At 41.7% G+C, this 21,045-nt stretch overlaps 1 protein-coding gene across 2 annotated transcripts in view; it reads left to right on the forward strand.

Moving 5' to 3' along the window:
* The window catches only part of HMCN1 (hemicentin 1), a 186,274-nt gene that overhangs the window by 113,956 nt on the left and 51,273 nt on the right, over positions 1-21,045 (forward strand). For both annotated transcript variants that reach the window (XM_065072788.1, XM_065072789.1), the window contains exons 43-55: positions 764-886; positions 2,631-2,792; positions 3,403-3,684; positions 4,951-5,118; positions 8,581-8,694; positions 11,989-12,075; positions 12,486-12,677; positions 13,386-13,559; positions 14,606-14,719; positions 16,104-16,249; positions 18,216-18,366; positions 19,105-19,308; positions 20,075-20,188. In XM_065072788.1, the coding sequence (XP_064928860.1) occupies positions 764-886; positions 2,631-2,792; positions 3,403-3,684; positions 4,951-5,118; positions 8,581-8,694; positions 11,989-12,075; positions 12,486-12,677; positions 13,386-13,559; positions 14,606-14,719; positions 16,104-16,249; positions 18,216-18,366; positions 19,105-19,308; positions 20,075-20,188 (2,031 nt within the window). The remainder of the gene's footprint in view (positions 1-763; positions 887-2,630; positions 2,793-3,402; positions 3,685-4,950; positions 5,119-8,580; positions 8,695-11,988; positions 12,076-12,485; positions 12,678-13,385; positions 13,560-14,605; positions 14,720-16,103; positions 16,250-18,215; positions 18,367-19,104; positions 19,309-20,074; positions 20,189-21,045) is intronic.

The raw sequence follows: 21,045 nt of genomic DNA on the forward strand, positions 1-21,045 counted from the left end.
ATTGCCACTTAATAAAGAATTGAAAGTGTCAAAAGGGGAAGCTGTTCACTGTCACATGCATTAAAAATATGCTGGATAAGTTCACTAGTGAGATTTTGTTCACCATTTTCAGCCTACGTTACCCTCTGCTTTTTTTCAAGTGTTGCCTACCCTGTTTTCACCAGCAGAAAATGGTTCCCTTGTTTCAAGAAGGAAATTATCCCTTCCCTAGCGATTGAAATGAAGTTCTTTAGGATTTTTCGGATCATGGTGCAAACAAAAGTCCCTTTTGTGTGTTTGACAGACAGGGTGATGTAGAGCCGAGCTGAGCAATGGAAGGGCCGGGCTCCTTGGCGCTGGATGTGGCAGCCAGCGCGTCGCTGCAGGAAAAATTCAGAGGAAAAACTTGGGCTGAGTTTAAAAACCGCTTCGACTAATGATGATATCTGTGCATTTATGAGCCACGACTAAGGCAGGCTCTTAGAATTGGAGTCAGCTTACGTAATTCACAGAAATGGCTTGGTTCTGGGGAGTCCATTCCAGAGTCAGCCAGAAGCAGAGGCTGTGTGTGCCATCGACCTCTGGGGCTCAAGGACAGATGCAGCCACTTGCAAGGAGATTATTCCCTACCCAGGGTCTGGTCTGCCTTGCCAGCGAGAGAACACAATCCTTGTAATTGCTTCAGAGCATAACGGGACGAATTTGTGTGAGGGTCATTTGGGTCCTTCTGTTGGCTGATAATGTTTTGTTTCAAATGCTACAGTAGCTTGGCATTTCTTTTCAGTGTCACCAAGTATTTATGGCTCGGATGACATCTCTCAACTGACAGTAATTGAAGGGAGCTTGACAAGCCTGATCTGTGAGTCCAGTGGCATTCCACCACCCAGCCTCACCTGGGAAAAGAATGGTGAGTAGCTATCCATTGTCTGTTTTAGAAAGAAAATGTGATAGTTCTGACCTACCCATTTTTTTTTTCCTGTGAACATTTCCCATGGTGTGCTCTGAGCACTTCAATCACGCAGGTATCTGGACAGCCCTGATACTGTGTAAAATGAACTGCAGTAGTAGATTATTCCCTTCTCTCCCAACTCTTCTTGGATTAGGTGTCATTGTTTCAAAAGATGTGCTAGAGAAACACAGTGCAGAGATTCCAGAGCTGATTTGAAAACGGGAGGTTCATACAGGTTAGTGGAGCACTTAACCCCTGTCGATGTGCTTATTTACTACGGTGCAGTGAGAAGGCATCAAGGCTTATTTGTGGATTGCAGCCGGCAGGGCTGTGAGCGCTGTGAAGTCCCAAGCATCTCTGCCCTGTCATCAGCTGCATAAAACAGACTTATCCTCTGGGTTATTTTAAAATTTGCAGCCATGGCATACTGCCAAATGATAAAACCGCATCTTGCTGCAGTAATTGCTTTTGGGATATGTTGAACCTTTCTCTCATCCCATCTTAATATTTAAGAGTAGTCTGCACACCTTTTTGCTCTAGGGGTTAAAGTAACATTGACAAACACCTGCTTATGAATCATTAGGCAAAAGCAGGTATTTTTAGGACAGTCGTTTAAACATGGGCACTGTTGAAGCCAGAACATTAGACAAAATAAGATACTGAACTCATCCAGTATGGTAATTCTTGTGTCATTAATCATTCATATCTAATCACCTGTGTTTTTCTAGACAGTGCAGTTCAGCGTGGTACGTGCCCACCTTAATTAGTTTTGGCTTGTGGAAAGAGCAGATTTTAATTACAAAACACTTTTCCTAATGCATACAGTTTTCAGAGAAGATGAAGTTTATCAAGTTCTTTTTAAACCCAGTCTCTTGGAAGCCAAAAATGTGACGTTTTTGTAATAATGTACTACAAGGCTACAGTGTATACATTTCAATGGCAGAAAGGAAACTTGAACCTGTTGGAAAGCTTTGGAAGGCTGTTAGAAAGCAGCGCAATTTTGCATGTTACTTGGGAGCAAGATTTTTGATCACCTTTGACGTCCGGTGCACTTGTTCATAGAGAGAATATTAAATGCACAAGTGGGAAAACGAAAATTCAGCTTGTAAAAATTCTCAGTGGCATGTGTATCCTTTCTGTCACGAAGTCTCACTGCGGTTTGTAAAAATGAAGAGAGTTGCCTAATCTGAGGTCTCCATAATTGAACATTCTGCTCAGAGAATGTGATATTATATTGCTGTCACATTCCTGCTGAGGATTTGAGGGGCAGAAGTCTGTGCACGTGGGCTGTGCGATGCACAATGCACAGCTAGGCTGGCTGGGAAGACTAGATTATGTGTTTCTAAGCACTGACTGTGCTGGGTGAGCAGATTCTACACTGGACAATGTGTCAGATTTTACAAAGTGTTGAATTTGCTGCTCGGTGGGACTGTCCAAGACTTTCTGGATGGATGTGAGTGTGGTAAGAGTTGTTGTGCTTTATCTCAGGTTGCTGTATGTCGTGAAGTCAGCAATTAATACGGGAAATCCTCAGAATCTGCTTGCGTGAAGCTTCTTATCTCCCGGATGACTCTGATAGAGCAATTCTAAACTGGACAATTGTGCAGCTCAGTAGTTTTGAAGTGAGCCAGGGAACTTCACACCACCCGAGCAAGCTGATGAGCCCTTTCTGTGTTGTTATCTGAAAGAACGTCTCTTGCAGGCTCTCCGCTCCTGGCTGACCTTTCCGGAAGGGTGCGGGTATTATCTGGAGGCAGACAGCTGCAGATCTCAATTGCTGAAAAGTCGGATGCTGCATCTTACGTTTGTATCGCTTCGAATGTAGCTGGAAGTGCAAAGAAAGAATACAGTTTGCAAGTATACAGTAAGTTACTGTGAACGTTCCTGCTCATAGTTTACCAGTTCTGCAATAGTTATGTTTTGAAAGTGTTATCGGTACAGTGATGTGAGGCTGCAAGATTTTGTCCAGCTGTAGAACAACTTTAGGGTACTCCAAGGAGAATGTTGAGTAAAATCTGGGTAATTAGGACTTGGAGCTTGAACCAAGACGTTGCATATACCCCCTGAACTTAGATTTTCCAATTTTACTGCAAATTCTGTATTCAGTAAGGAATAAAAACAGGGATTAAGAAACAATCCCATGAAAATCTTCAAAAGTCTGTAGGAATTGACAGAATTTGATGCAGTCTTTGTATTTTATTTTCTCCTATTTGCATTTCAAAAATGTCCTGTAAGTTACTTTTTGAAAAACATTTTACTTTATGGGTTGCCGGGAGGTTATTTGTCTTTTCTTGGTCCTGTGGAAAATGCTGCGAATTGCAGAGTGCCCCGAACTGATTTTCCAGCCATAACCTGCAATAACTGGTCTGTATGAAAATGCTGATCTGGGAAACTTGAGTGTTGTTCTGTTCAGAGCCAGGTGAAGATCCTGAAATGTAGCTTTAGTTGATTTCTAAACCGTGTTTCTTTCACAGTTCGGCCAACTATATTAAACAGCGGTAGCCATCCATCAGAAGTTGTCGTCACCCAGGGAAATGCAGTTTCCTTGGAGTGCAAGGCCCAGGGCTTTCCAGAACCAGGAATAACGTGGATGAAGGACGGCCAGACGCTGGTCGGTGGAGGGGACATAGCGATACTTCACGACGGTCACCTTCTTCAACTGCAAAATGCACAAGTGTCAGACACCGGCCGCTATGTCTGTGTTGCTGCCAACGTGGCAGGGCTGTCTGACAGAAAATACGATTTAAACGTTCATGGTAGGTAGATTTAAACTGGGACAGGCATAACAGAAACAAATTAGACCTTTAAGTTCACCCAGGGACATCCAGGAAATAGTTGTGAAGCGAAAGTCACTGCCTGGACCTGCAGGTTGTGCACGGGGTGCCGTTTCAGTTGCAGATCAGTGATGCAGCTTCAGTTGCAGTGGTACAGAAGTCCAAATGCAATTTTATAGTTCCTGAGAATTTAAAAATCTTACCTCCGTCCCTGTTAATACCAGTCCACCCTCAGTTGCTTCATCTCCTGAGAGGAGAAAACCAGATATGATGTAATTTTATATGATGTTGTTGCAAGCATCATGGTGGGCAGTGTTCTGTTGTGGGGATAGAAATCAAGGTTGAACGGAGAACACCCTGCTAGTGGCCACAGCCAGGGGACAGTTACCTGGGGACAACCTATATCTTCACTACCCAGTTCTCAGGTTATGCACAGCTGGAAGAATTTAAAGATGGTACCTCCAACTACAATTCATCTCCATAATTTGACTTGATGGTATTAATCAGAACATCCCATTACCTTACAGCCACTGTAATTATTTTGCATATGAATTTTTTGATACTTCATTGAACACTGAATATGCATGTTTTACTGTGAAAGTAAAGCCAGGAATTTTCACTATTCAAAACAAAAGGCCAAAATTATTTACCAGTTTTATTTCTGTATTTTTTTTGTTTGGAATGTTTACTGTAACGTTATAGAAAATTTTAGGTAGTAAAAAGAACCTTTAAACCTCCTGAAGCTACTCAGTGCTGGAAGATGTTCATCAATTCTTGACCTCAGGCTCTGTGTTCTAAAGGATGAACTGCAGAACCGCTTCCAAAGTGGAAATATTCTTATTCCTAGCAAAGAAAAGCTAAAAATAAATTTGTGGTAGTTATTTTAACAGGGGGCTGTTCTTGCTATTAAAAACAGCATGTAATTCTGTCAGTGTTAGAATTTTCCCTGGTCTTTGATTAGACACTGAAAGTTAGAATTGTAACAGCATAGAATGGGCAGAACGATTATACCATAAGCTCTTATTTACTAGAGATCTTAAGCCATAAAATAAAGGTAATAAAACTGAATGAATGCAGTTACACAGTAGGCACTAGTCATTAATATACAGTATTATATGTCTCAGTTTTGTAGCTCTTCACTTACCAAACTTACCATAGCTTCCGTGAGTTATTATTTGGATGACAACGTTTTGAGAATTCATTTTTATTTGTTTTGAAGTGTGTCTTTTCTCTACTCTGCTTCTGCAGTTCCCCCACGTATTGCTGGTGACCTGCGGGTGCCTGAAAACATCAGCATTGTGGAGAAGAATCCCGTCTCTCTGGTTTGTGAAGCTTCAGGAATTCCCTTGCCAGCAATAACATGGCTCAAGAACGGGTGGCCTGTCACTTCAAACAACTCAGTGCGGATCCTCTCAGGTACAAAAGCTGTAGTTTGTTTGTTTTAAAAAAGTGGGGGGGAAGGAGGTGAAGGGCCCTCTGCATCTCTAGTGCAGATATTTCACATGGAAGAAGGGTTGGTTTAATTATCTGTAAAGACAAGGAGAGACAGGAAACTCACTCAAAGCCGAACTTTTCAGTAAATGGGCTCAGATTGCTGAAGTGCTGGGTGAAGAGATAATGTAAACTCTTAAAGCTCTTGCCAGACTGTATGTGTGTGCACCAAAGGCCTGGTGACTGTTTGGTCTGTGCAGGTGGTAACATCTTGCTTTGTCAGTGCCGACACATATACTGCATTAGCTCTCTTATTAGATTAGTTTTCTTTGTCTCTTCATAGTTATTTTTACCCTTGAAAACCAACAAATCTTTGAGAGAATGAATATGTATGACAAGAAACAAAACACATCTTTCTTTTCTGTGTTTGTATATAAAACCAAAAGGAAACCTGTTCATGAGCCTTGGAAATTAATAATAGAATCACAGAACAGTTTGGGTTGGAGGGACCTTCCCAGCTCCCCCAGTTCCCCCCTGCCATGAGCAGGGACATCTTCACCAGCTCAGGTTGCTCAGAGCCCCATCCAGCCTGGCCTGGGATGTCTCCAGGGATGGTTCAGCCACCACCTCTCTGGCCAACCTGGGCCAGGCTCTCACCACCCTCACCGTAAAAATATTATTCTAATTAATGCAGGTAAATACTTTCTGGCCTTGGAGCTAATTGCATCTGATCTTCAGAATGTCATCTAATAAGAGCTGGAGTTAGAATACTTATGATAGGCATAGAAACTTGTGATAGGCAAGCAGAGAAACAGATCCGATTCATCAGGGATCTCTGTTTTCAAGCTGGAATAACCTATGAAGAACTAGTTCAGGTGCCTTTTTATAACAGTAGTATTTGACAGAGGTGACTGAAATGGGGGGAGCTCAGTACCCGTTCCTGAAACCCATTGTCCTGCAAAGCCACTGGGAACTGAGAGTACCTGAGTGGCAGCTGCAGGGACATTAAAGCTTTGTGTTCCCATCAGGGAACTGAGTTAGCAGCCCTTGAGATCGCAAATGGAAAATGCGTGCCAAGCGGACAATATGTTGTCTGTTGGCTTCATGTGTCTGGAGATCAGCTGTGTGCAATGCATAGAATTAATTGTCTGCCTACAACTGAGATGTACAGAAGACAACTGAGATTTTCTTGGATCTTGGATTTGCCGCTCACAGTTAGAAATCTCCTGAAAAGAAGTTTCAATGAAGTTTCTAATGCTCTGCCATAGCCACCGTGCACAGCCAAGCCATTCTACAGCATGAACACAAGCAGGCTGTCAGACAAGTAAAGGAACTGGAAGGTGGTTAGAAGCTTAGCTAAGATGGGATTTGAAGATGGAATCTTTCAGGATTGTTTTAAGCAGCATAGCTTTCAACATCTAGTAGTACCATCTTTCGTTTCCCCATTTGTACGTATGGCGCGTGGAAAAAGGAGTGGGTGTCTGATTATTATCCAGTATAAATCTGACTGAGTTGGTATGCATTCCTTTTTGTGCAAAGTTGCCATCAACAAAAATAATTTCTTCTGGGCTTGTTTCTGTTCTATCTGTTGATTTCTACGCCCACAGTAATATCACCACCCGGATTGCAGAGTCAGGAAGGGTGAGAGACAAAAAGCTGTTTATTGTCTCTGGATGTTAGCTGCAGTGGGAGTGGGGAAACAGGCCAGAACTCCGTGCTTTGTTTTCCAGCAAACTTGGTGCTTTCGTGCAGTTCTTTAGACAACCGCATGTTGTGGTAGCGAACTGTAACCAACATGGCATTTGGAACTTTGTGCTTGTGCATCTGTTAAAAAGAAAACGCCAACAAATAACAGCAGCAGGAACAACAACAAAATCCCCCTCTTCAACTAATCTATGAGGTAAAATACTTTGCCAAAGCAAGATTTTGGTTCTGTTGATTGAAAACATGCTTGGCATTGCAGATTATTTAAATGTGTGGACACACTGCTGGCAACTTTTAGTCTGTTAATTCAGATCCTACAGATACTTCAGGGAAAAAAAAAATATACATATACTATACCACATCTGCTTTCCTGGCAGACCATGCATTATGCTTTAGGAAGGAGAAAAGCTTTTATTAAGTTTTAGCTAAATGTAGAAAACCATATCCTGGCTCAGCGCTGGAGCTGTGGGGTGCTATGGTGTGTGATGCCACAGAAAGTTGCAGTCTCCTGCAGGCACATATCAGCTTCATTTTCCTTCTTCTATGGCTTTGCTTGGCGAGCAGATGGGAGTTGGGAAGAACAGAGCCTTCCTCACCATGGTCCCTCTGGGTAGGAGTTCTGGGGCAGAGGAACATCCAGCAAGCAGTTTCTTCCTTCAAACATGGGAAAGGCTGAAGAATGGTCACCACTTTTGTTTTCACACTTCAGTGCTCACTGATGGTGGTTTTGCTGTTCCTCTGCCAAAAGGGAAGCAAAAATAAGTTACTCTGCTTATGGCATAGCGACAATATTTTTGGTCCTTTGATCAACCATACTTGCCAGTCTTCTTCCTTTTAAACTAGGATGCCCAAACAAATGTGTTCTGACAACCGCTCTGCTGTAGCATTATGAGAAATATGCTACATGTCAACCAGTACTGTTATTATTATTGATGGCACAATTAATACAAATGCTAGGAGAGAGAAGTGGAATTTTATTCCTAATCTGTACACGTGCAAACATCTTTATGAAGGGTTTGTATATATTCATAAAAATAAACTTATTTTTACATGTATACTCCGCCCCCCCCCCCGCCCTGAACTCTAATAAGGCTTTATTATTTTTCCTGGATAGTTATCTAGATTTTCAGTATAGCAAAGAACTCATATGAACAAAAATCTTGCTGGCTGAAACACTGTATTCTGTCAACATTTCCTGCATGGAAGTGTGTGCACAAATCCTGCTTATTGCAGACAGGGTTTCTGCCACATGCAAAGTGTCTGTGCTGAGTTAATTCCATGTGTGTCGTACCCCGTGGGTCATTTGAGCGACCTGTGTGAAGTAGGTTTGATTTTCTCTGCACAAACTCTACAGATGTGTCTTGAAGTTGTCAGGGATTGTGCCAGTTCGTCTCTGACTCCCACCAGAAATTCTCAGAAAACATCCGAGTGCCTCAAAGTTCAATTAAATGTAATTTCTGGAGGGTAGTTTGGAAGTTACTGACTCAAAGAATATCATCAATGTTCAGCACAGATCTGAAAGCACTGAGGAGCTGACGACCTGAGCAGATGAACAAAAATGGTGGGAGTAGGAGTAAAGCCAGTCACTTCTCTTACTGTTTGTTCAACAACATAAAACACATGAAAACCCAGGCCACATTTAAAAGATGTACAGCTGTAAATTTAACCAAAACGTTAAAAAATGAAGAGTTAGCAGGGATGATTTGGCTCTAACAGTGGTACGTGGTCTGGGTTTCTCCGCAGGGGGCCGGACGCTGCGTCTGACGCACACAAGCGTGGCAGATGAAGGTCGGTACACTTGTGTGGTGACCAGCGCTGCCGGAGAGGCCAGCAAGGATTTTGACCTTTCTGTTCTAGGTAAGTACGTGATAAATTAGTTACAGTAGATTATAAGGGGGTCTACTGTATACTTCACTGGTATTTTCAAAATTATTATGCCAAAACGTATGTCTTCATGGAAAAAAAATACATTTGGTAACATGGTCAGAAAAGTCAGGTTTTAAAGAGAAGGTACTTCTAAATGTGAGTTTGCTGTTTGTTTAGTTTTTAAAGTTAAGATTATTCAGGCATTACTTGGAATAACTGGCAGCTGCTTCTGTTCTGTGGTTGGTTTGTTTCTCTTGTGAAAAGGAGCTGTGTCAGTGGAACTGGCTTCAGGGAGGTGGTTATTGCAGGTGGACAGAAGTCTGGGGGATGCTGATAGCTGGGTGCTCATCCTCTCCTGTTTTTTGTTGCTCAGAGCTTCACCCTCCCTTGGCTGTGATGAACAAGGTGATCCAGTTTATAGGTGAACTGGAAAGGTGGGGTTTTTGTCTTTTCCTGCTCAGGCTCGTTTTCAGGCAGACCAGTTCCCTGCTGGTTCACCACAAGGCACAAAGATGCCAATATTGGTGAAAGAAGAAAGACAAGAGTGAGTGGTCAGGGGAGTAATGCTCTTTCTTTTGGCACCAGCCTGAATTTAAGCTGGTGTAAGTCAGAAAAAAACTATGTCCCCAGGAAACTATAGGATATTGTACAAACCTGTTGCATCTAAAGTTCAAATGCAGAAAGGTGCAACCCCATGTGACAATACTCATGAATTAAAAGCAGCATCATTGTGCAGCAATAGGTATCATATGTGTAGCTGAGTGGCATCGCAGTAATAATCTGTTGCAACAAAAGATGTGAAGGTAAAGCCAAAGAGAAAGGTAAAGGTAAAGACGGTAAAGCCAAAAGAGAAATTAACGACTGAGCTGGAATTGTTTTTGCAAACCAGAGATCTCTGATCCAGCGGAAACCTTTAGTCAGTAGAGGGTTTGGTATTGTGAAGCATATAAACCAAGTGCAGCAGTGGGGGATCATGCTAACGTCTTTAGACAAGGACTGGTACAGTGGACTCTTTAGGTGGCTATTTGGAACCCTTAAGATGTAATTTCATCACATTACTTAGATTTTTTTAAATGGCATTTTCCCCATAAAATACTGCTTTTTGGTTTAGTAACCATTTGTTATTTCTATCAATAATTACCAGGCCTGATGTAGGTTGTCTTATAGCATTATTGCGCAGAATTTTCCTGTAAGTTCCTTTTCTCGAAGGCACGGAGCACTCTCCGCTTTCCTCGCCTTCCGCTGACTTGGGCACATTGAGCCTGGAAATGATAACTCGCATTCGTGTCAGTTCGTGTTTATTTGATGAGCTCATGGAAGTGTCAGGCTGGCAGGATGGAAGAGCAGGATAAACACTGAAAAGCATTCATTGTTCTGCTGTTTTCTTTGGAGGGTTTTAGTTGCAGGGTGTTCATGAGGGTTCTGGAAATCTCTGCGTCGGCTTTGTTTGCCTTGACGAAAAAAGCTCAGTGAAGCTGATTTCAAGTGGGCTAAGTGGAAAATTCCATTGTTCAGTCTTCTCTTCCCTCCCCCCAGTAATTTTGTTGTCTTTTTAGAGGAAAGTTACTGGAATGTGACCTGATAGCGACACGGAATATTCACTGGCTCACTGTAAATAGGAATTGTACAGAGACAGGTGGTACAACAGGCAAGCCAGTTTGCATGGAGAACATGGTGTAATAAGCACAGTATTTATATATTTGAAAAACGTTTGGTGTGGCTTTGTCATATTTCTGAAATTAATATGTGTTGACATCTGACTGTATTATTTTGAGGCCAAAGTGCTGAGTTGCTCTGTTTGTTTATGAATCGTAACTTTTGGCCTGACTTAAAAGTCCAGAACCTTCTGATGTTAGGTTGTGTTTTCCCCTAAATCCTTCACTAGTTGGTGTGTCTTTTTCCCATCCCATTTGGACACCAGAACCGATACAAAAGTCTGGTTTGTGCTGCTTATGCAGTCGCAGCAGGGAATTTGATCATCAGAAGCTGGTGAGCGTGCCAGGACATGCCACCTTCCACTAACCCACATTGTGCCGTGTCTCCTGCTCACAGGCCAACTTTTAGCCACACTTTGCCATTCCAGTCAAAGGAGATGCAAACCTCTTTGAATTTATTTCTTCTTCACTCTAGTTTGTACCATTCATTAGCATCAAAACTCTAGCGTAACATTATTTTTCTCTGTTGATAATGAATTCTGCATGTTACTGCAATTCTTATTGACATTTTTATTACAAAGCTTTCCAGAACTTCTTGGAGATTGAGCTTGCTTTCTTAAAAATAAAGGCCTCCTTTTCAACCTGTGGTACTTCGGTTTGTAGTGCCATTTTCATTTAGCCTGAAGCTACAAATGCCTCTGCTGTGAAAGAAATAGCTCTTCACCACAGCTCCTCACCAACACATCAATAATCTGGTCTCCCTCGTCCAACAGCACGTTAGTCTGTGATGTCCTGTTGACCAAGATTATTTGGAAACAAGTCACCAAGGTGTACAGTAAGAGTTTCCTTGAGTTAGCTATTTTTGGGGTGGGTAGGTATTTTAAGGGGACGGTTTTGTCTTCTGTTTCCCGAGAGAAACATAGTTTGTACCATAGCAAGATACCTTTAGACCTATATAGTTTGTTCATCTGCCTGTAGAGAATTAGCTGTATTTGCGTAAAATACATGTATGCCTTTACACAGCATCCACTTGTTAAGCTGTTGCATTGCTTTTGAGCGTACTGTTAAGGAAAAACCCTATGTGGCACATGAATAGACAAGCTGACTTAAAATAGTTCTGTCCCTGGAGTACTAGATAGATGCTTTCAATTACTGCCGGAAAAAAAAGCAACTCTTAAGCACATGGTTTTGAACAAATAAATCACTTGCTGCTTAATATGGGAGATAAAAGTGTATACAAACTTATAATACCTGTTGGTGCATAAAACCGAGCACAGCCTCATGAACAACTTGATCATCACCGTTGCCCTTCTGACCTCACACCAAACTCCTGCCCTACAGACCATACTCATCGTCAGCACCCTGAGTAACAATGGAGCTCTGCAGATGAAGTGAGATGAGCATTGCTGAGTACTTGTGTGGTTAAGGGTGCGGAACGGAGGGTGATATGTGTGGTACAGGCAGGTTGGCTCTGCGCTGCCTCACCTCTGGCCCTGGTCCTGGTAAATCTGAGCTGTTTGTAGATGGATGTGCTTCAGGGAAGCGTATGCTGAGTTATAACCTGAGTGCACCTTTGTTGTATTTAAACTGGTTGTAAGTAATGCTCACTGATGCCATTGTCTCTTTGCAGTACCTCCAGGGATTGTGGGTGAAAATAAATTGGAAGATGTGAAAGTGAAAGAGAAGCACAGAGTTACCCTAACATGTGAAGTGATAGGTAAAAGTGTACAATATTATGATATTTGCTGATTGAAGCCCATGGTTTCCATCATCGTTGGTTCTGAGCAGCTTGTTTTTAATGGTATTTTCCGTTCAGTGGAATTTTTACATTTCAGAATTAACCACAGTGCTTATAGCAGGACTAAGCACTCCTTCTTATAAAGGTTGTGTGAAATATAACCAAGAGGGTTGTAGTTGTAATATTTCTTCTCTAAAGGCCTATGGAGTTTAGGAGGAGGTATATAGTATTTCACGAGTTTCAAAGACTTTAGAATATGTATTCCAAAATATCTCCTGAAAGGATGTGTTTTAAAAAGTTATCTGAAAATGGTTTTTTCTGCTTTCCAGAAATGTTGGCATATCCTAGAGGCTATGCAGCGACTAACATTTGCAATTTTCTTTATTAAGGGAACCCTGTACCACAGATCACTTGGGTAAAGGATAGGCAACCTCTAGCTGAGGATGAAGATCACAAGCTTCTGTCCAGCGGCCGTTTCCTGCAAATCACCAATGCCCAAGTCACTGACACAGGGAGATACACGTGTATTGCATCCAACACAGCTGGAGATAAGAGCAAAAGTTACAGTCTTAATGTACTTGGTAAGACAGCTGGGCTGGCTCTTGCAGAGAAAATATTCATCTCGTGGGGAAAAAACAGATAATCACATTGGAATTTTGTAGTACTTTAATTACAGCAATGCTTAACTTGCCTGGCTACGATTAAAATTTCATAGCTTAGTAGCTGATAAATAATAGTAGTTCAATAGAAACAGCAGTTCTGCGCTTTAGACAATATAGAGTGATAAAATGCGAAGCTATAACAGGACATTGTAGGGAATGAGAAGGGCAGTACTTCGACTTATTGTGATTCAGGGAAGTATCTGAAGAGCCCTTCGGATTGTGATCTCTTCAGAAAAGCCGAAACCATCTGCAGTTGGCTTTTGTCGTGATGGTTATTGCGTAACCCAACACAAACAATGACGAGTTTGTTTTCCACATCTTGGTCCACATCCCTCCGACCTCTCTGCTGCTTGCGGGATCGTCAAGTGGTGGCTCTGCCAGCTGCTGTCCCAGATGTGGTGATGGCTGCCTGCTGACCTGGTGTGGACACCGGTGCAATGGGGTGGGTTCCACCAACACTGGCTGGCTGTTGTCTTTAGGCCAAAACGTAAAGCTGGATTAATGTTGTCTGGTAGGAATGGCTCTCAGCTGTTTAAGGCTGCAACCAGATTCCTAGACGGAACAGGGAACATAAAATTGGCTTTTCATAGAGGTCCTTGCTCTGGTTAATGGTTTTGTTGTTCCCAGTGTCTCCAACCATTGTGGGTGCAGACAGCCACGGAAACGCAGAAGATGTCACTGTTATCCTCAACAGCCCGACATCGCTGGTTTGTGAGGCCTACTCCTACCCCCCAGCTACAATCACCTGGCTGAAAGATGGTAATCCTTTGGAATCAAACAGAAATATCCACATTTTACCAGGTAATTTTTTCATTGTCATTGAGAAATAACATAAGACTTTATTATTTTATTGTTTAGTTTCCTGTTACGGATTTTCTTGAAAAATCAAAGGATATATTGCTATGAAAGTACAAACATTGCACTTAATAGAATTTTCTATTCCAATATTTTTAAGTGCTACACAATTAACTGATGATTTACTTGTATTTTATTTATATATAGGTATTTATCTTTTTTTTTTTCCTGTAAAGCTAAATGATGACAAACAAGTTCATCGGAGCAATGTAATGAATGTATAATGAATGAATAATGAATGTAAATAACTTGAAATCAAGTATGGAAATTAAATGGAGAGGGCTATAAGCAACAACAGTAGTAAGGAGAGTGAGGTGGCATTTTTCTAGGTCATTAGTAGACTGTCATTTTTAATTTGTGGAGTAACTCTTCCCTAGCACATCTATGGAAAACAGGAACAAACTTCACTGGTACCACTGAAGTAATGTAGGTGAACAAGTACTTTAGCATTGCAAGCGTTCGGAGGAGGATTGAGTCGATATTGATAGCGAGGAATTTAATTACTATGTGGGGAGCAATTTCTAGGAAAGCAGTCTGAAAAGAGCCGCAGCCAAATTAATCAGTGCCTCAGGTCTGAGAACACAGACAATATAAGTCATAAATAAACCAGGTACTATGGGAAGGAAATGGATGCTGAATAGAATCTGCTCGGTCTTACCCATGGTGCTTCCTTTCCCTTTCTCTGCGGATGAAGTGCAGAACTATAAATCGCTTCTTCCTATCTAAATATCTTCAAGAAATTTCTGGTACAGAACTATGTTAACCAATTTTCTGAGAATCCATAAGCGACAGGAGTTGGGATCCAAAGCACTCCTGCAAATTATGCACTCATTTATTCCACAGTGTACATGGTGGTGAGCAGTCACGTTTTCATGCTCATCTAAGCGTAGAATATGGACCGAAGGATTGAAAATATGCTGCAGAAACTATGTAAATAATTGGGAGGCAGGTGTATGACATGGATGCTATTAATGAATGATGTCTTTTGGCAGGTGGTCGAACCCTACAGATTCTAAATGCACAGGAGGACAACGCTGGAAGATACACCTGTATAGCCACAAATGAGGCGGGAGAAACTCTGAAACACTATGAAGTGATAGTCTACAGTATGGAAATAGTTACAGCTTTTTTTTTCAATTTCTTTTTTGTCTTCTTCCTTTTATTTTTTTCCCCGCTTTGCAGTGTTACTTATCCTGGTGCATACACAGATTTCTGCTGGTAACTTTGCTTAGCAAACATCTGCCTTAGCCCCTGTCATTGCTTGAGGAAAGGCACTAGAAAAGTTTGCTGTTGTAGCCTTCACAAATGCTGCTGTTGGTCTGAAAATCTTGTACCACCCAGGAGAAGACGTTTAAGAAATGTTGAACCCTAATTTCTTCTGAAATGCTTTTTTGGTAATGATTTTCGATCAGAGGAGTGCAGCACAATGGGGGACATGAGCAGAGAATCTGGTGAGCACAGAACCTATTTTAGGAAAAAAAGATGGGGAGAGGACCTGTGACATCTTGAGTAAGGTAAAACAGGAGGATACTATTTTTGTATCCTTCCAGAAAACACTGTATGCACAAAAGCTTTCCCATTTGGAGCTTTGTGTCAGCACATTGTCCTTTGAGCATCTGTGCCTCATACGCTATTTTAATGCTCATGCTCTTCATTATGGGCTCAGTCAAGCATGATTTTTAATCTTTCTTTTATTATTATTTATTTCCTAGTCTGAATTGGAGTTTGATTTGCTCCCTTCCAGTAACCGTGCTGTTACTTTAATTGCACAGAGTTCCTAATAAGGCCCCATTAGTTTGAGAATAATGAGAAGATGACAAAAGAGTTCATTATTGAAGGGTGCCTATGTAGCAACATAAAGCCCCCCAACCCCCAAATGCCATTGCAACTGTAGGCATTAGGGAGATTGTAAAATTTCCCATTGAAAAAACTATGGAAAATGCTTTGCAAGCATTTAAAATAATTTAAAAGACACTATGAGACCAGGGCAGGGGGTAGCTTAAGAATTTTGAAATGTTCTTGTTTTCATTCTGATTCAGAAGGAAACAAGATTTTGTAACACTGGGATTTCAATGGAATGGAAATGTTGAGTTTTGACCAGCTACTCTGAGTGCGGACTTCAGTTCAAACATATGTTTCTGAGAATATTAGTTCCCATTAAAATGCTTTTTGATGACTGCAGTACACTGAACTTTTGTCGAATTTAAGCCAAACACATCATAAAGTGCTATAGCAGGGTAAGGCTATAGGCATGTCTAAAACTGTTGAACACAGTTTTATGTATTTTTACATATAATACATGTGCTAAAAATAGTTTAAAATACGTATATATAAACATTTAAATTCAGCCATGGGGAAGAGGCAGATTATAGGGGGAACACACTCACTTTCCCTGAGGTTATCATCCAGGTTTTCCCTTTGTCCAGTTAATTTTGAAATGCTGTGTAAGACAGTAGGTCACGAGAGTCCATCTCCCTTTGTTTTTTGCAGTTCCACCCACCATTAACAAAGGGGATATCTCGGGGACAGGTCTCTCCCCTAAAGAAGTGAAGATCAAAGTAAACCACAGCCTTACCCTGGAGTGTGAAGCTCACGCCATTCCTGCTGCTGCCATCAGCTGGTACAAGGATGGACAGGCCAGTCACAAACTTAATTCTTTCTAATGGGTGGATTTAGTACAGAAACAACTGCATGTTTGTGATCACTATGAATCACAGAATCATTTTGGTTGGAGAGACGCCCAAGGTCTAACCAGTAACCCACCCCTGGCACTTCCCCATGTCACTGAGAACCTCATCTCCGTCTGTTCAACCCTCCAGGGATGGTGACTCCAGTACTGCCCTGGGCAGCCTGTTCCAATGTTTAATAATCCTTTATGGAAATAAATTGTTCCCCAGATCCAACCTCAACCTCCCCTCGCGCAACCTGAGGCCATTTCCTCCGGTTCTGGCGCTTGTTCCTGGGGAGCAGAGCCCGACCCCCCCTGGCTCCAAGCTCCTTTCAGGCAGTTCAGAGATCAGAAGGTCTCCCCTCAGCTCCTGTTCTCCAGCTGAACCCCCCAGATCTGTCAACCGCTCCCATCACCCTTGTGCTCCAGCCAGACACCCCCAAATTGACACCCCTGCTTTTGTGGGTACTCGGCAGTGCCACTGAGACATCAGTGTTGGGGTTTCCAGGGCCCACTGCTGGCCTGGGCTTTATGGGAAGGGCCCCATCTGGAAGTAGCATCCCATGGTGTGGCCACATGTCCCTTTGCCATTGTGTAACGACCCCAAGGGCCCTGTTACATTGGAATGGCCTCTTGCTTGGTTGCTCTAAGTGCTACCCTTGCAGAAGCTGTGGAAAGCCTCACACTTGGTTCTGATGGAGCTCACAGAGCCACAAAAGCATCTGAATCCTCTGCGAGGGGGATGAGGCATGGTTCCTGCTACATGCTGTCTTCACAACAACATCGCTCTGGAGGAGAAGCAGCACCTCCTGGGTGTACTGATTGTGTTGCCAATGAAAAGTGATGTTAGGGAGAGTCAAGAGGTCCCTAAAGAGAGGCAGTGGCTGTCAGCAGCTTGCTGCTGCTGGCAGAGCAATTCATCCATCCAGCAGGTTTTTCTTAGCTTTCCTCCGGGCAAATGACTTTTACTCACATCCATGGACTGAATTAATCGTCCTGTGCAGGCCCAGAGTTCTGTGCTGTCTCCTCAGTGTGTTCCATTTTCATTATTGAGAGATACAGGTTGTATTCCTGTAGTCTCTACTGTTGCGTGTGATGTAGGTTCTACGGGTAGTAACATTTCATCAGGGAAGGCTTAGATTGGATATTAGGAAACATTCCTTCCCGAAAGGGCTGTTGTGCATTGGAACAGCTGCCCAGGGCAGTGGTGGAGTCACCATCCCTGGAGGGGTTTAAAAGGCATATAGACGAGGTTCTTAGGGACATGTTTTAGTGCTAGAGTTAAGTTACGGTTGGACTCAATGATCCTAATGGTCTCTTCCAACCAAAATGATTCTGTGATTCTATCTAATCCTGTGTATTTCTGCTGTGCTGCTGCATCCATTTTATGTTCACGCTGTGACCTTGTCAGGCAGCAGATCCTAGTGGTTGTGTGGCTGTAGGATGAGTTAGATTGAGTTGTTCACCTCAGAGTAGACGGATAGTTTTACATGTGTAGGTTGGCCGGTGGAATCAGCCTGATTTAATCATATGTCATGAGAGCCCTTTTCTGATGGGGATGACATTGTTCCTTTCTCCATCAATGTGAGCTGGGCTTAGGAGTGATGTAAAACCACCAGCTACCAAGATCAGAAAGGTGAAGACACAGAGTTTCTGACAACCATGAAAAGAAAACTGTCTCTGGGAACTTGAAACTTACTCAGAGAGGGAAAGCTTTTGGTTTGAGGGAAAGGAGGAGCAGGTTAGTGGTATCAAAGCAGAGGAAATACCAAAGCCAAAATATGCTCCTACTCCCAGTATGATGCCTTAGGAAGGGTTTTGAAACAACCTGAGTTTGACCAAAAAGAGACATGGCGTCATACTATCTCCACAAAATGGCTATTTCTAGTATATGTTTTGCCAAGTATTAATTTACATGTAAAATGACATTACAGCCACTGAAACCAGATGATCATGTCGTTATCCAAGCTAGTGGCCGAACCCTGCAGATTAAGGAGGCTCAAGTGTCGGACACGGGTCGTTACACTTGTCTGGCATCTAACATTGCTGGAGAGGATGAAATGGAATTTGATGTAAATATACAAGGTAATCAGAGTTCTGATAATAAAATTCTGCTGGTAGCCTCCTTTTCTAAGGTTCTGAGATGCTGGAATTCTTTATAATTTTGTATCATTTCCACCTGCTTGGTTTAATCCAATGCTTTTGTGTGATGACTTTCGTTTGATATATATTTTGCTCATCTTAAAGAAATACAGTATTATATAATGCTTTCTTTTGTATTTTGTGACATATGCAGTGTTTCTGAAATCAGTGGAATGACTTAGTAACTTTGATCTTCCTCTAAACTACATGAGAAAGTTTTAATTTAGCTTAAAGTAAGACATCATGTTTTATTTCTCTGTATGGAGTAGTACTTAGAGGGCTGAGACAGAAGCATCGTGTTGGCCTACACACTGTTTGTAAATACAAGAAAACAATCATTAGTCATTTCTGAAAATTTAGATAAAATTAGAACTTGAGTGAAACCAGATACCTTACTATTTAAGTATTATTGTTGATTAATACCCTCTGTGTTTTGTCATCAGGTCTTCTGCTGTTGTTTATTAGTCTTCAGAAAATACTCATCAAAATGCCCAGTTGAGCAATCCACGGAAAAGAGCTAGAATTTTCCTGGCTAATCTAAATTGGGGCAGGGGTTAATTTAATACACCTAGTTTTTATTGCAGCTATTTAACAACTGCAGTTTATTTTCATATCTTGACTTTAAAACTAGCTATTCCTGCTGTAAAATTCTAACATTTTTTTCCCCCTCCTGGGTTGTAGTTCCTCCCAGTTTCCAAAAGCCTTACAAGAAATGGGAAGCTGGTAACACGGTCGATGCAGGACGAGGTGGAGAAAGTAAAGATGTGATAGTCAACAATCCCCTTTCACTCTACTGTGAGACCAATGCTGTTCCTCCTCCAGTTCTCACCTGGTATAAAGACGGCTCTCTTCTGAGCTCCAGTGATAAAGTACTAATATTACCAGGTGAGTATTAAAATGTAACTCTCTGACCTTCAGAAATGGTGTTAGTACTAGTATTCGTTTAGTAGTAACAAACTTTTCCCCTACAAAACACTACATTAATGTTCTTTTCAGACTGTCGTGACTGGAAAAATTTCTCTGGTCCCTGAACTTAAGCTGTTTCCTTCTTCCATTTAAAAAGTAGCTCCTAAAAGAGTGTGAATGTGACCATTTAATTTTCGTGTGCCATGTTGCAAAATAAAATACAGCAATGATCCCTTCTTTCTGCTGTGTTCCTGATTTATTTCCTTAATAAGTTTTGCTTTGGCAAAGTCAGAATTAGAGTAGTAAAGCCTCTTAACCAGAGAGTGAGGCATGGAAATAATCTTCCAGCAGAAGAATGGCCGTGAGCTCGTACATAACCTCATATGGGAAAGGGAGAGAGGTGCTAAAAATGCAGAAGGTACAAATGTAATATTCTCTGTCACCTTACTGAGAAATATTTCTAGTTTCAATTGAAGAATAACTTCTGGCTGCATATTGCTGAGGAACGTGATTCCTTTCTGTGGAATTAATTACTCTTTTCTACCATTTCAGTATGAACGTTGCTGAATTCCAAGTATCTGCCAGTCGAAAAAGTAGCTAGGAAATAATCTTTAGTTCCTTATAATTCAGAACAAATGCTTGACCATTTATAAATCTGCTTGCTCAGGTCTCTGGTGAAATGTGGTGTGGAAATGATGGAAACTGCTTGATGCTGCGTTTAAATCTTTGCTGTGTTTCCTTGCAGGAGGCCGAGTGTTGCAGATCCCGCGGGCACAGGCAGAAGATGCCGGGAGATACACGTGTGTGGCGGTTAACGAAGCTGGGGAGGATTCCATTCATTACGACGTCCGTGTGCTCTGTGAGCTTCCCTGCTTTCCTTTGCCTTTTGAATCCCAAAAAGTGTTGTGTGGAAAGCAATGAAGCATTGCAGGCTAGGTTTACTTAATGCTTTTACAGTTTAGAAATTCTGTATATTGGTAAACTACAAAAGAAATGTGTTTACATAAGGTGCTAGAGTTTTGTAGAAAATAGAAGTATACATGAAAATATGAAGTATGTGTGAAAATAGAAGTATATAGAATGGCATGAAAATAATGTTCTTAGTTTAGTATGTTTTTAGGTTATTGTTGTGGGAACTCAGTTGCATTATCCCTATCACACTTCACCAGAAAGAAGGAATATTTAACTAGAAATTCGAGTTTTATCCTGGTATTTCTTGTTCCTTCTCAAGTTTCCAGTTCAAAATTCTGACTTACTAGACTATTCTCTCCCCTTGTTTTGATCATTTTCTCAAACACCTGCAAAACTCCCAGAGGCTTAAGGGAACTGGTGATTTAGATCAACCATTGAGTGGCTGCAGAGTCCATTTTGTATGACCTGTTTACAGACATTGCACAGAAAGCTTTCCTTTGTACTCAAGGTTTTTGCCTTGGGAAACACTTATTTCTTTACCGAAATTTCTGTATCTCCCACTGAGAACACTGATTTGTTGTTAGGAAGGGGTCCTACCTTGGGAATCCTCTCTTGTCCTGGCAGCAAAGAACATGACAGACTAGATGCAAGATTAGTTTTCACCTCTTCTTCTTTATGGCTGCTGTGAATAAGCTCACTTTTCTCCCCCAGTTCAGCTGAACTACTTGTGGGATTGTGTTATCTTTTGCTGTGTTCACTGGAGATTTCACGACTTTCTTATGAAAAAATTATCTAAAAGATTGG

This window comes from Columba livia, chromosome 8 (assembly GCF_036013475.1).
Source record: "Columba livia isolate bColLiv1 breed racing homer chromosome 8, bColLiv1.pat.W.v2, whole genome shotgun sequence".
Lineage (NCBI taxonomy): Eukaryota > Metazoa > Chordata > Aves > Columbiformes > Columbidae > Columba > Columba livia.